We start from the raw sequence: 16,998 nt of genomic DNA on the forward strand, positions 1-16,998 counted from the left end.
TTCTTAATGAAAAAAACAGTTTATTTTATATATTAAGGGATTTATTAATTACCTAATTTTTGTTTGGCTTCGTTAAATGTTTCCTCCCATTGGGTTCTCTTTTCAGACTTACTAAAAACTATGGATAATTTCTGAGTACCATTTCTGCAAATAAAATGTTTAATTCATATTAATATTTATGACAATTAATTTAAATTTCGCTTTAGAAACTTTAACTTACGGTGAGTTCACAGCTAATTCGAGCATATTCAATTGAGCATCATTCGTTTGTCTCTCCGACAGTTGGCGCTGTACATCACGATGCAATTCTCTGATAACATCTTCCAAATACTGATGAGGATATTTAAGAGAGGCGGTTATGTCAGTGATCTGTTGCAATTTATTGCAATCTTCGGCCAAATTTTCGATTTCAGTCATTATGCGTTTAAGATTTTCATCTTTTGCTGGAAGAAATTCTACAAATATTTATTTACCCTCCAAACACTATTATAAAGCTTAACTTACTCTTTACAATTTCCAAACAATCTAAAGAAATCTTGGTTAGAAATTTATATTTATTTGTATCCAATGTTGAGGCAACTGTACCCGGGCAGATGGTACTATAACAATAATTATAATTACAAATAATACAAATTGTTTAAATTATTTTAAAAAAATACTTACGTATTGGGTTTTCGTATGGTACCACTGCGTTTCTTAATGCTCGTCAACACCAATAAATCGTTGAAGAGAAAGAAACCTCTTTCTTTGCGGGCCCCCTGACCCGAAGGCATTGTTACCAAATCGAATAGTAAAAATTGTCGATCTGGCGCTATGAGATCTGTTATGCCCTCAATCACTCCCTCCAACTCTCTGAGTGTTGCCTCTCTTTGACCATTTTCGAGTATTTCACGCTCTTTGCAATTGATGTGCACTAGAATGTCGTGCACAAGCTTTAAGACATCTTGTAGGTGTTTCTGATCAGGATGATCGTGATCGGTGTGCTTGATAAGTCTTTGAAATAGTAACTCGTAACTGAAAGATTTTAAAGATATATTTAATAAAGACTTCTATTAATGAGAGCATAAATTTGTTTATAATTTCAAGCTAAATATTGAAAATCTAATTTTTCTTCAACTTGTTCACATAATTTGCCAGATGTTTTGTATAATAGTCATCATACGGATAAATGTATATACATATAAAATATAGCAAATCCAAACTTATTATATTGATAATATATTTGGATATTAATCCGACTATCAAAGCTTTTATCATAAGAGATCCTATTTACAGACTAATAATTGCATCAATTATATGTGAGACAACTCTTACAAAAAGAATTTTGACAAGCCTGTGAGCTATTTAGTGGAGGTAGAAAGCAACTATGCAGATAAGTTAAGCTTATGATACCATACACCACCATAGTGGTGCAGATATTTGTAACGCCCAAAAATATTGGTCTAACACCCACCTTAAAGTATACGGATCAACTTAGAATCACTTTCTAAGTCTATTAAACGATGTCCGTCCCTCCGTCTGGATGGCTGTCCTTGTGCGCAAAGTACAGGTCGCAATTTTGAAGATATTTCGATAAAATTTGGTACATTATCTTTTCGGCCCAAGAATCAAGCCTATTGAAACTGGCTGAAATCGGTCCATTATTTCACCTAGCCCCCATACAATGTCCTCCCGAAATTGGACTTTATCGGTCATAAATATTTAATTTATATAAGTATCTATACAAATTTTGCTTCAAATAAGTTTTATATATACAAAATTCATGTCACCAAATTTTGTTACGATCGCTCCATAATTAGTCATAGCTCCCATATAGACCCGCTTCCGAAAATCACTTTAACGTGCATAAATCTCTTAAAAATGTTGGTATACACACAAAATTCAACATAAATAACTTTCATGTAGACATGAATCACACGACATAATTTCATGGTGATCGGTCCATAATTGGTCATAGCTCCCATAAAAGGCCCACTTCCGAAAATTACTCACGAATATAAATTATTGATATTTTAGAAGAAAAATGTTTTTGCTCATTTACTTAGTGTAGGGTATTATATGGTCGGGCTTGACCGACCATACTTTCTTACTTATTTCAATATGGGATTTATTGAAGAGGCTGGTCTTCGCACAAAAATCAACATGACTAATTGAAATCTGCGATGACATTCACAGTAATAAAGATAACAAACTCAATATAGCATAACTGAATCGTGATGTCACCGGCTATATAAATAGTCCGAAGATGTGGCTTAATCTATTAAAGAACTAAATCCTATGATATGAAAAAAGCTGTGGTCCGATCTGGAATGCTATGGAAATTTTACTATTAAACGAAAGACAAATTCAGGAACTAATTCAGATAAATTCCATCTGAGAGCAATCGAAAGTATAAAAATGTTTCGAAAGACCCTGTAGATAATAGCTTTCAACGAACAAAAAAATTTGCACAACCCAAGGTCAATGTATGTATTGGAATAAGTTTGGTTAATCCCAAAGCCACATGGACCGAGTGATAAAGATATTCAAACATCATAAAACTCGAACCAATGACAATCATACACATCGATCTCACTTGTCTCGAAAACATTCGAAGCGTTTCTCATATTACGAGCGCAGATTCCTTAAATTCACAATTCTAGCACTGATTTAGCTACTATAGGTACTTGGATATTATATGCATTGAACCAGTATATGTCCTTAATAGGAAGTTCATAATGACATTACTAAATGCTCTTCAAACCAAGGTATAACACAATTACTTTTTCAGTAGTAGTATGATCGGTAAAAAACAGATATCAAAATCACAATTAAATTGTTTGGCACAGAGAAGTTTCAGTCAAGAATAAATGACATTCGAAATCCATGAATTGTTCTTCATACCACAGAGTTTCTCTTAAAATTAAATTTCACAGACTATTGTAAATTAGTTGTCTCAAAAGATAAATACTAGCTAATGCTAATGCATCTTTAAGTGCTGATAGTTTTGTACTTGGCAAAGAATTTGCAGATGTTGAATCCTTAACAAACTCAAAGCAGATTATTACCGCTTATATTCCGAAAATGGACTCTTGATAGATTTACAGCCATTTTCATTCTCTATCCACTAATATTGTGCCAGAATTTTCTTATTTTGATACAAGTCGGCTTCTTTCCCAACTTTTATTTGCAATGTCTTCAATGAAGATGTATGCAGATGTAACAGCTGTTCTGAACTATGACAATCAGCCAGACAATTAGTTTCAATGTTCCTATGATCAGCTACCGTGGAATATCTCGCTATGTCCTCAAGAGTCTTCCAGCTTTCATAGCTAATACTTTAACCTTCGCTTTACCAAAGGTTTTTTATGTACATGGTTTACCCGGGTGGTACTGCACTTCTATAAATATATGCGACGAACGAAATTTTAAAAAATCGAAAAAATCTTATAAATAGTTTAAAATATTTCTGTTAAATTGTATAGAACTCTAAAATTTTTTCAGTGAGTATAAATTTTAGTTAAATCGAAACAAAATTAAAAAAAATATTAAACCAATAAAAACGAAGTGGTCACTGGGTGGGTATTGGTAAAGCGAAGGTTAATCAAGGTTAGTTTATTATAAAAAGTAAGAAAAAATTAATCAAAACATGAAAACACCACTCCATTCCAAGGTTTTTTGTGGATTGAAGTGGTTAGTTTACTAACCACCGTGGCTGTTGGCTTTAAAAATATCTATGATCAAAATTTTTGTTTCGTATACATTTTTTTGAAATCGAATATTTTTGACTAAATTTTCTGACCAAACAACCGAAATATCAAAGTAACACTGAATTCGATGAACAATAAACACTAAAGTAAAAGTGATTTTTACAATATTTTCAAATTAATATATTTATCTAACCAGAGCACCCTGACGGCAAAGTTTTGCAAAAAATCATAAACGATGACTTAAAAAAATATAATCGTTTAGCAAAATGGCAATAGATGCCAATAAACTATGTTTTAATCATAGTTTATTGGCATCTATTGCCATTTATTTTTTTATTTGCCCTTTTTTTTATTGGCACTTCCTTCTGCTTGGAGGAAGAGTATCCATCTCCCTTTACCAAACACAGTATCTTATAATAATATTGGTTTAATAAATGAGATGTTTAGCCAGTTACTGAGGAATGTACCCAAAATATGATTAATTTCCCTATTATTGTCAATGTAATATTTCCAGCAACATAAGTAATGCAGTTTCTACTTTTGGAGCTCTACATTGTATATTCAGATATATTGAAAAATAAACGATATATATTTGGCATTACCGAATAATGAGAGCTTATTCTTATATTGCTTAATCAATAGCAACAGGATACCGAGAGGATTACTACATTGATCTGGGGATTAATATATAGTCTAATTAATAGTACCAGGCTTGATTTGACTAGGTGTAACCGTATCTCCAATCCTTAAGATAATATATTGAATTATTTGGCCGTAGCTATCATAGTCACATCATCAATTAAATTTTGTACATACTTAAGGTATTTGGACTAGATTATATTCACCTAAAGGTGAAGAGAGAAACTCTTCAACCTGGATTTTAACTATACTATACCCAGGTATCTCATGAGGTCGATAACTGATCTCTCTTTAATATTATTGAATCTTATACAATTTTCACCGTGATTTTTATAACATTTTAACGAATATCAGCAAGATGAAATCAAAAGGTACTGAATATTCTTGAAAAGTAAAAACCAATTCTATTGAAAATATGTACTGTTGACATTTGATAGAAAGCATTAGAATTTGTGGCAGTATCAGAATGTGGTGTATTTCCCAGTATTTTTCCCATATTCCTCAATTAATATACTGACGATTACTTAGAAGCTGTTTCTTTTTTTTTTGACATGTTCCTATTACTGGTCTGTACAAGGAAGGATTCGTTACAGGGTACTTCAAGGACAAGGGAAACTTTTAGACACTTTGTGATAGGTCACTAAACTAATTATCCTGTTTTTATACCCTTCACCTTCGTGAGAAAGGTATATATAAGTTTGTCATTCCGTTTGTAATTTCCACAATATAATTTTCCGACCCTATAAAGTATATATATTCTGAATCCTTATAGATAGCGGAGTCGATTCTGCTGTTCATTTGTCTGTCTGTTGAAATCAATTTTCCGAACACCCAAGATATCTTCGGGATCCAAATCTTTAATAATTCTGTCAGATATGCTTTCGAGAAGTTTCCTATTTAAAATCAGCAAAATCGGTCCACAAATGGCTGAGATATGAGGAAAAAACCAGGACAACCTCGATTTTTGAACTATTTTTGACCTATATCTGGATTACTAAGTCATTAATATAGACAATATGGATATCTAATGATAGATATTTCAAAAAACAATTTAAAAACCCAAACATTTTTTTTTCAAATTTAAAAAAAAATTAAATTTAAAAAAATTAAAAATAAAAATTTCTTTACATTTTTACCAGATTTGTTCAAACTAAATTGATAAATTATCAACTTTTTGCCAGAATTGGACCTGTGAAGTTATGTCCACTTTTCACGTGTCACGGGACTAGTTCATTTTAAATAATTAACACACATTTCCCGAAGGCTAATTCAACTTCAGACGTAAGTCCTCCCCCAGTCTTCACATAGTATTTATTCGAAATGTTTGGGAGAAAACTATAATTTTGTCCGTTAGATAATACATGAAACTTCTAGAAAATGACACTGTGTATAAAATTAGTAACAGCAAGCTGCAGTCAGTCAGCTGTTGAAATTAACATCAACTTTACACTTATAGAAAAATGCATCTTCATATTGATGATGCCCTATCATCAGAATTTTCACATCAATGTTATGACAAATGGCATCAATGAATCGAAAAGAGACATCAACACAATGACGAACGTCATCATAAAATTTTGTCATATTTCGTGTGTCATCTATGCAATGATTTCAGTGACATCAATTTGATGACACATTTTGTATATTGTTAACAGGTAATTTCTGAACAAAAATAAAACTAAATAAAGTTAAAATGTTTGTAATGTGTGTTTTAGTAAAAATTTTATTGTTTTAACCATTATTTTTGTTTATAGACACATTTTTAAAACATGCATAAGTGACATCGTATTGATGTACATTTATTTGCATTCTTATTGATGACATTCAATCATCACATTTACCATCAACATCAAAAAAAATGAGAGCGAAAGGAGTAAATTGTAAAATAAAGTATACAAATAAAAATAACATCACATTGATGTACGTTTGTCATCATTACAATTACATTTTTTTTATCAGATAGACAAAGTCTTCTAATTAATGACACTTTGACATCATATGCTGCATTTTCATCAAACCAAATGAGAGCGAAGAGAGTTAAGATCGCCTTTATTTCCAATTAAAAGAATACGGTTTATTTAAAATAAATAAACCACCGTTTTTAAAAGGTAAAAACGTTTAATATTATCTAAAGTTTTGGACAGAAGCTTTTCTATTTATATGACCCAGTACTAAGATAGACCTAAAGCTGATTTCACATAGATGTAATCAAAAAACTTACAATCAATCACATAAAACCTTATAACTTACTTTGGAAACTTTTGTACTGGTTTAATCAACAAATAATCCAATGTCAACTTTCCTTTATGTTCTCGAGCTGTGGTTTCCAAGAATTTAGCAAATGCAGGCCTCTGATGTTTGGTGTTTCGTATGGCATTCTTGGCACGACTGCAGTTATTTACAAATGAAGTATAAACCTCCAAAACTTCAAGTTTGGAAAACTGAAAACCGGTAAAAACAATATTTTTTAAAAAAGAAATAAAAAGAATTAACTAGAGAACACCTACCGTTTCCATAAAAGCATCACCCACTTTCTGCTGGGTATCCCAATTATCCAAACGATTGCGCAGTTCGGACAAAAATTTCTCATGTATTTCCAAAATATCGGGAACCATAAAGAAAATCTCGTCCACGGTGCGAACCTCAATAACGCCAGTATGTTCCGGAGCTTTTAAAACCTTTAAATAACGATTGACCATGGTTTGCAGAGACTCGACATAAGACTGTTCATTGCGGAATATTTCTTGGACTATGTGAGTGCGGGTGTCCTGGGAAAAAAAAATTCGAAAACATTATTTTAAATATAAAAAAATGTTAAAGAGTAATTAAATTAAGAAATAATAATAAAGCAACAATTTCTCTTGTTTTTTCTTCTTGGGATATCTATACAAACTTACACCTTCATAACCCCCAACATTCCATTTATTCGTTCCAACACCAACATCCAATTGAATCCGCCTCTCGGAATCATCTTCAGAATCTGAGCATGTTATCGATGTCATTTTTTTTAATCTCTCACATTTATCATTTTGATATGCTCCAACACCACCACCACCTTTGTTAAATTTATTGGCCACAGTGGTAATGGCCTGATTTGCTATCACTGACATAGATTGCGATACACTAGATGTACTGGATGATGTATTAATGGGTGCTGTTGTGGTCTGTTGCAAATCGTGCAAACTTAAACGTAAATTTTCACGATTATGTGTCATTTTTTATGTTGTTTGTTTGTTTGTTTTTTTGAAACTGATTGAATTATTTTGTACTTGTTATGGTGTGAAGATTTTCAAATTTCGTATGTAATTTTTAATAAAATTTCTTTGTCTTTTCTTTTTGCAGAAAATGTGTTAATGCGAGTTTTGTGTGAATTTATAGTTAAATGATTGATTGATTTCAATATTGTTTTAGATTTTTTTTTTTTTTTGTTTTGCACTGAAGTTTTTTTTTCAGTAATTTTTTTGTCTTATTTATAGGTTTAAGTTTTAATTGTATTTTAAATTACAATTAATTTAACAGCATTGTTTCTTTGATGAGCTCTTTTATGGAGAAATAATTTTTAAGAAATATTTTTTTTAGAAAATTCACTTTGAAGATTTAAAGAAAGTGAAAGGAAAGTTGAAATAATTAAGACAAGTACATAGAAGAAATAGTTAAGAAACAAGAAACGAAATAATATTAAGAGTATTTGAGGACATATAGAAACTTCAGTATAAATTCTTTGAACAATATAGAGGAAAGGATTTTTTGTAAAAAAAAAAATAAAATTTTGTTCTGGAAGAAAATTAAATTTTTCGGACTTTATCCAGCAGATTCCCTATAAACATACAAAATTTTAAGTTTCTCAAAAATTTAAAATCGCATTGGTTTGGCTTTTATAGATGTTAAAAGGGCTAACTGTCAAACGAACTGACATAAATGTCACTTTTGACATTTATGATAAGTATACTGTGGCAAATCATCATGAATGGTCAAACCCTTGAACAAACGCTGCCAAATTATCCAAATTTACTTTTAAAATCAGTCATCGATATGCGCAACTTATAAACGTCGCACAGTGGTATGAGAAAAAAAGATGGAAATAAATCTGTAACTTCTAAACCCTTAGTCCGATTGGAATGAAATTTCAGATGCGCAAAGGGGAAGTGTTGTCGAGTTTAAGTTTTGAATCTGGACCCACCTGGAGCTGGGCTAGGTGTCCCCAAAGTAGGACACCTCCGGTATGCTCAATATTAAAAATGATCCTACTTCTTCGTTTGTGTTCGGATTTAAAAAAAAATACAAAAAAAAAATTATAGAATCGCCTCATCGAGCACTGCATTAAACCTTGTCGTAGCTATCAATAATCTGTTATAGCTTAGGAGATATTTGCATTTGAAAATTAAATTTTCAAAATTTTTTACCCACCCTACTCCAGTTTTTTGATGATCGCGGTTCCAAATATTTCCTGATTTTCTCCATTTTTCTTTTATAGGCTTAAATACAGATGTATATATCAAATAAAGAAAGAATTGTTTAAAAATCGTAACTATGTAAATCCAAAGTTACATGCATTTGAATTTAAAAAAAAATAAAAAGGCTATTTTTTTGGGATAAAAGTACTTTTATTCTTTTTAAGTTATTTAAAAAATTTCTAAAAGGATTTATAATACATTTGTACATTTTGAAAAGCTAACTTTACATAAAATATTTTAAAGGAAAAAATTTTTAATTTTTGAAACCGAGGTGACCAGGTCCAATCAAAAACGCCAATTTTTTATATAAAATTCAACTTTAGGGCAAAAATTCTCAAATCGGATAGTCGATATCAAAATATAGTAACCGATTTTAGATGGCCCAATATGTTCTTAATTATTTTGTAAAGGGTTCCGATAACCCCGCCCTTGGTATGGATAGTATAGCCAAAAAACGAAAATATCCCATTTTTGGAATTTTTCAATACTTTTTTGCGAATTGCGGGATTCCTGATTACAAATTTCAAAATTTGTTTTTAATTTTCCATTTTCAATAAAAAATCTAAAGAAGTGTTAAATTTCATTAAAAAATAATTGTTAAGTTTTCCCTAATTAAATTGCACCTCTAGCATAAAATGGGGCAAGGACCGGCAGCTGGAAATTTTTGCATTAGGAAAAGAAATAAGCAAAGTATTTATTTCGAAAATATGGCAAATATAGAAATTTATAGCTTTTTTTATTTTCCATCGAAGTTGAGAAATATTGAAAATATGGATAGTTGATAAATTTCGATTTACCTGGAAAAATACAAAGCAAACTACACAACTTTTATCTTTATTCTTTTCTAAATTAATTGATATATCGACAGAATCAAAATGAATGACATTCCGTTATCTAGTTTTCGAGATACTGTATCTGAAAGCGTACCAAATCACCTAAAAATGGTCTGTTTTTTTGAACACTGAAAATCATTCAACTTTGAAAGACTATATCGTCCCCTTAATAAAACAATAGTCTATAAGCATATTACTTTTGTATTACTAAGAATCTACATAACTGATTCTATATGTGGTCAACATTTGGTAAAATTCTACTTCCACAAAATCCAAATCTTCAATAATTCTGTTAGACATACTTTCCAGTTTCCTATTTAAAATCAGCAAAATCGGTCCACAATTGGTTGAGATATGAGGAAAAAAACAGGACAACCTCGATTTTTGACCTATATCTGGATTACGCAGACATTAATGTAGACAATATGGATATCTAATGATAAATATATCAAAGACCTTTGCAACGACGTACATAAGACCATAGTAAGTTGGACCTACAATGGGTCAACATCGGAAAAATATTTTTTAATCCGAATTTTTTTTTTCAAAAAAAAAAACAAAACTATTTTTTTTTTCAAATTTAAAAAAAAAGAATTAAAATTTAAAAAAAAATAAAAATTCAAAAAAAAAATTTTAAATAATTAAAAACCAACTTTGGAAAAAAAAATTTGTTTACTTAAAACTATTTGACATTTTTGTTTTGAAGTATAATTTGGTGAAGGGTAACATCGGCACAGCCGAATATAGCACTCTTACGTGTTATATTTTATGATGATTTGCCAAAGTATACTGATCATAGACATCAAAAAGTGAGATACTGCTCTCATTTGACAGTTAACCCTTTAGTAAGTTCTATCAGGCTTATAAAAATACCCTTTAATATTCCTCAAAGGACCCTAATCATACTAAATGTCCTTTTTCTAACAAATTCCTAAAATAAAATATACCACTCATTTAATATGAGATCAAAAATGATAAACAGTTCTAATGTTATTAACAGTTTTATTTTAGGTATTTTACATGCATCTAAACATTACAATGGGATCAGTTGCTTGACAAGTTGCTGCCCATGGAACCTAACCCCGTATCTACTAGAAATATAAAACAATCTAAAGCGTATTTCAAAATTTTTAAGAACTTTAAATGCTGTATTTATGGACATGCAAAATATTAATAACAAATATAATCAAATTTTGAAGAGTAAAGGTTGAAAAATAAATTTTTTCAATCGACATTTTTTCTTTTCATCACTTTTGTATTCAAATTTAATAATTTCATAGTTTGCATTGCATTAATTATTAAGCAAAATGTTCTTTTATTTAATGTTTTTATAAAAAACCCTTTATTTTATGCAATTAAAATCAGTTTGGAAATGCAGTTTCCATATGAAAACGACAACAACTAACAACCTCAATTACAACCTCTAGTAACCTTGCAGTAAATAACTAAATTAAAAGTGAAAAACATCTTTATTTTTTTTTTTCAAAATAAATTCTCTAAATGAATAAAATATTTAACAATGTAAACTATTTTTACAAGGATCAAAAACCTTGACTTTCAAATACAAACGAAAGCACATTCAAAAACATACAACTCACAGATACCCACTGCAACTCACAGATACCCATACATACTTCAATATACATATGTATCTATGTATGTAATTACTGCAATTCAACCTCTCGTTGTTACAAAACAAAACTACTGCTACAACAAATGTTAAGTAAAGAAAAGAAAACACGTAAATCACAGTGCCTGCAAAAAAAAAAGTCATGTTCATGTCCATGAGAATGAAAATGAAAATGTGGAAAAAACAAAATAACAAACAATAACAAAAATGTCAAAAGCAAAATAACATTGCCCTCTAAAAAAACAAAAAAAAAACATCAACAGAAACAACAACATTATCAGCATCAGTAGCAACGTTGTCAACAACAATAACTACGACCTCTGTGGCAATATGTTGTAGTTGTAGGTTCCTCTAAGTATGCACTTACTTTAGAAAATAAGAGAGCAGACGGAATAGTCCTTTTTAATATCTGATAGCATTTTCTTTCTATGCTAAAATGTTGACCTTTTTAATGCACTTTGCTGTAAACAGGCAAAGCTGTGAAGAGTAACAAGTGCATTTCTTGAATATTGAATATAAGTAGATATTTACAAAATTTTATAAACTTTTTTCGAATCACCCAAAAACCACGATCTAAAAATTTTCACAACCTCAAGCAAGTTTTTCATATAAATTAGTATAAAAAACATACAAAACGATACACAGTGGGTTCAATTACAAATTAAACTGGCGAAGTGTAAACCAAGCTTTCAGAAAATTGTATTTGTATCAATAGGAACCCCTAAGCAGGGGTTCAATTGACCTTTTTTTGATTACAATGAAATTGTCAATAGCTGGTCCAAAGAAGTCAAAAGAAAAAAAATTCAATTTTGTTTTTTAAATTTTCGTTTCAAAAATTTCCTTTTTAGGCTTTTTTTCATTAGATATCCATATTACCTATATTAATGACTTAGTAATCCAGATATATGTATGTAGATAAAAAATATGTAAAAAAAAAATCTAGGTTGTCCTAGTTTTATCCTTATGCCTCAGCTATTTGTGGGCCGATTTTTTCGATTTAAATAGCAACCAAACCGGATCTACAGCGGATATATTGATGTATGGAAATTATTTGGGGGCTACGGAAAGTTGATTTCAACATACATAAGGACGGACGGTCATACGGACAGACGGACATGGCTGTATCGACTCTGCTATCTATAACGATCCAAAATATATATACTTTGTGGGATCGCACAAAATGTAGAAACTACAAATGGAATATCAAGGGTATATTCCATTTGTAATTTCTACATTGAAGGGTATAATAAAACAAACTGTATGAGAATTATATCAACAATTCGTATAAAACCAGTTTGTACGAATTACTCCCAAAAAAGTAAACTACAAAATAAATGTTTAAACTGTAGAACTCTCGAATTTTTCTTACATTCGTAGCCAAATTCAAGACCAGATTTCAAATCTCTCTTGTGGTAATAGAGATCGTAAAACAACTACAAAATCTATTGTTCATTTCAGTGTAGTTAGAGGTAATCACCTGCTAACTATTTTCTATACCATACTACATATTTTTGTTTGTTTATCGCATTCTTTACCGCTAAGCCGAGATTCAACCGGTTTCTCCATCATGTTACTATCACACATTGAAAAGTACGCTTAAGCTAGGTTTCCGCATACACCGTAATCGGCACCGAAAACGAAATTCCATACATTTGCACCGAAAAAAAGTTCGTTTCAGAAATTGGAACGAAACGGCACCGATCAGTAACGAAAAACCTGTCATTTGGGGCCGGAACGAAAACAACTTCAAGTAGGTTGTTTTTGGTGCTGTAGGAACGAAATTATTTTAATTATTTTTTTATTTCAAATTAATAGAAAATCAAAATGAATAAAAATAAATTTTCTTTATTGGAAGAGGAAAAATTAATAGATTTTGTCAAAAATAATGAAATTCTATTTAACATCCGAAAATTAAAAAATAATTTCACCCAACTGAAACGAAAACAATTCAGAAACGAGACGGTGACGAACACTAACGTTTTTCAGTTTCAGTTTTCGTTGTCGGCGCCGATTACGGTGTATGCAGAAATCAAGTTTTACTCTATTATTCATATTTAAAAAAATCTTCAAAACAGAAAATCCGTATGATGAGACTCAATGCAGTGATTTTGAGTAGATTTTCAATGTCCTATAAGCAAAAGCAAAATTATATATAGCAGAGAAAGATACAAATTTCGCCCATGAAGAGAATTTTAATTGGATAAAAGAGACACCAAGAGGATGTTTTGAAGGGAACTAATTGCCAGTCCATAATATCTAAACAAAATTAAAATTGTGAATCTAATACCGTGAACTAATTCTGTAGTTAATATTTCGTTTTCAATTTTGCGATCGCTGGTCGTGGATATGAATTCCCATTTTAATGGGATGTAGCTATATGTTTTTCAGGCATGATAGGCCTAGAGGGAAGGAACTATGAGTCTCAAATTCTTTCCAAATATTCTCTGTTGATCAGAAATCTTTGGTACTAAAAATGGGCAAAATCGGTTTAACGTTAGAAAAAACAATTAAATCACGATATGGCCTACGGGGAATCCTAGACAACCAACATTTTAGCAAATCATAGTAACTATCATGATAAATTGGCCTGATAACTTGTTCTTAGCTACCTTTAATAATACATATTTTAAAAACAAACAAATTAAACAAAGCTCCATTAATTGCTAATTTTTCATTTTTTTGTCTTCGTGATCTAATGTCGCGTTCTAGTACCTAAATCCTCGTTTGTTATCAGAACTTCGAGATCGTTTTAAATAAATGGGTAAACAATTTATTTCAAATTAAAATTTATTGGCTTTAACTAAGAAACTAGTTAATGCATAAATAATCACACTTAGTATTTTATTTTAACTTTCAAAATGAGTAGCGTTCGCTATCCAAGTGTATCTTCGGTGAAATATGCCTAAAGAAGAAGTCACAGTAATTTATTCTTATACTGAATGCTGCGCAATGGAAAGAAAAATTATATTAAATAAATGAGAAATTTGGAAAAGCAGAAAAGAACTGCTAATGCTTTTTAAGGACTATATGAAAAGTAAGTTGAACCAATAAATAATGAATACCAAGCTTTTGTTGAAAAAAGCCTTATAATCTGTGATTCATTAGCTTTAATAGTAGATCAACAATTATTAAATATGTCTAACAGTTCGAAAACTATTAACATTTTAACTTTGGGAATTTTGCACGAATCTATTAAAAATATTAACATTGAACCTATAAAAAAAAACAAACTAAAGCGAATTTTTGAATTCTGGAGAAGTTTAAATTTTGTATTGAAAACTTGTATACCAAATGTAACGAATTCAGAAAAGTAAAATAGTTAAAGGCCAACAATTTTTAAATTTATCAAAGGTTTATAAATGAAATTTTGTATGGAAATTTGGTTTTATAAACCTTTGATAAATTTAAAAACTGCCTATGAATATGATGGTAAGAAATTAATTTTTTTGATAGAAATTTGTTGGCTTTTCCCATGATTTTATTTTATCACTTCAATGTCGCGTTCTGAACGGTGTCTATATGAAATTTCAGTTATTTCTAGTTGAATTATACTTTTGAACAAAAGAAATACAAATTCTCGCACTTAGTGCTTAACTTTCAGAATATAACCATTTATGTTATATTCTGAAAATCTAACTACTCGAAAACCAAAAGAAAATGTGCATAGGAACTAGCTCATACACCAACAATAAATTTAAGTGAATTTATCAATAACTAAATTGGGAATTTAGCCCATAAAAACTAAATCTTAATAAAATATTAATTTTGCATTCCAAAAATAACTTAAGGAAATTGCAACTATTTTTCAAAACTTACTACTGGCCTCGTAAAAAACAACAAAAAATAAAAAAAAATATACTAAATAAATACCTGCATATGAAATTGAAAATAATATTTATAAAAAAAAAAAAATAACAATAAACAACAAGTAAAATGTACAAGTACATGAACATGAACATAAATACTAAAATGGAAAAAAAAACCTTCACATGCACTCAATCACTCGCACAGTAAAACGTACTTATGCATTTTTCCTCAACAACAATAACAGCAAATAAAAGCAGCAACAACAAAAAAACCCACTTGTTGATGATGTTGTTTTGACATCAAAAACATAAACAGACCTACAGCAACAACAACAATAAGTATTTACAAAATCTACAGCCCCAACAAAATACAAAAACACTGCCTGGATACGCAAACCACTTCTAGTACAACTACTACTTGTTCATCATTTAAACGCCCATTTTGTATTCTGACACTCACACACCCACTTACATCTTATAGTCCGTGTGAATGTCAGCATACAATACATACAAAGAGTGTTAGTTTCAATATTAAACAACAAAAACAACGTGCTTGTTTGCAACATGTTGTGCATGTGTCAGTAAGAGCTTCATTCAGTAGGAGATCTCTTAACAAAATTGGAAGAATATAAAATAAAAGATCTTGTCATTGTGTGTATTAGAGTGGACCTTATTTTGCTGTCTTTCGATTTTCCCTATTTCTAAGGTCAATCACTGCTTTACGTCATATAACAATCAAATGACACGTTTTCCCCTGGTTGCCGGCATAGCCTCAGCGGAGTTCATAGTTGTTCATGTAGTTGTCTTACACAGTGCAAAACGAAAAAATATAACACGAACACGATTACATGATAAAAGAACAAAAAAAAGACCCGTGTCTCCCAAAGTCATGCATTTTTTTATGGTCCCCGGGGCATCGGTGTCATTTTTGCAAAAAAGTGTTAATTTTCTCAGACTCATATATTGCAAACAGTTCGGAATTTTGATAAAAAACTAAAATTGTGAAGATATAAAATCAAAAAAACTTCATCTTCAAGACCAAAATAGCAAAAAACTTTAAAAGATTAGATTTTATACCTTTTTTCCCATGTTCAGGTCCATAGTCAGCAAACCGTTCAAAATTCAAGGAAACAATCAACTACAAAAATGTACCTCAATAAAAAACTTTCTAGAACACATGAACTTCCTAGGAATGATTCTTAGCACCGTTTAGGCAGGTCAATATAGGTTAGTAAAAAAAACATAAATGAATTAAGTGTTTTGTACCATAAACTATTAAATTATTATAAAATAAAGCATACTTTTAGGCAGCTTTAAAAAAATGTATTTCTATATTTATTTCGATTTTTTTAAAGTTTTCTTTTCGCGATTTTGATCTTGAAGATGAGGTTTTTTGATTTAACATGTTCACAATTTTTTTTCTTTATGACAAGGGCTACAACTCTGCCTCAGAGAGTAAATCAAAATTCGGAACCGTTTACAAGATATGAGCCAGAGAAAATGATAATTTTTTTGCAAAAATTACACCGAGGCCCCAAATCTTTGGGGGCCCATAAAAAGTGTATGACTTTGGGCAAAACTGGGAGACACGGGTCTTTTTTTTTTTTGATCTTTTATCACGTACATGGTTATATGTAAATGAATTAAAAAAATTACACACCGTGTTATTAAAGAGAATTAAAGACACAGTTCTCTTAAAACGTTATAAATCGTTATAAATGTAACAACTAGTTATAATCTCCTGGATACGACACTCGTGGGCTAAATTAACAAAAACAAAAACGTACCTATTATGAATTAGGGTGGAGAACGATTTGAAGTATTCGGTTTTAAAGAAAATTTGGTTTTTAATCAGAACAATTTTTGAAATTCGTGAGTTTTAAACCACGAAGAATAATTTTGAACCAAAAAAAGTACAATATAAGGGCCACCCTAATTTATATAGAG

General features: G+C 30.3%; 1 protein-coding gene across 2 annotated transcripts in view; it reads right to left on the bottom strand.

The window, feature by feature from the left end:
• Nucleotides 1–16,998, bottom strand: part of LOC135957872 (uncharacterized) — a 301,876-nt gene that overhangs the window by 12,787 nt on the left and 272,091 nt on the right. Inside the window, exons 8-13 of one of the 2 annotated variants that reach the window (XM_065508702.1) lie at nucleotides 6,836–7,096; nucleotides 6,579–6,769; nucleotides 664–1,014; nucleotides 505–599; nucleotides 221–443; nucleotides 53–144 (exon numbers count right to left, since the gene is read on the bottom strand). In XM_065508702.1, coding sequence (XP_065364774.1) covers nucleotides 53–144; nucleotides 221–443; nucleotides 505–599; nucleotides 664–1,014; nucleotides 6,579–6,769; nucleotides 6,836–7,096 — 1,213 coding nt within the window. Of the gene's footprint in view, nucleotides 1–52; nucleotides 145–220; nucleotides 456–504; nucleotides 600–663; nucleotides 1,015–6,578; nucleotides 6,770–6,835; nucleotides 7,097–16,998 lie in introns of both variants that reach the window. The other variant, XM_065508691.1, reaches the window with a different exon arrangement.

This window comes from Calliphora vicina, chromosome 1 (genome assembly GCF_958450345.1).
Source record: "Calliphora vicina chromosome 1, idCalVici1.1, whole genome shotgun sequence".
NCBI classification, from domain to species: Eukaryota; Metazoa; Arthropoda; class Insecta; order Diptera; family Calliphoridae; genus Calliphora; species Calliphora vicina.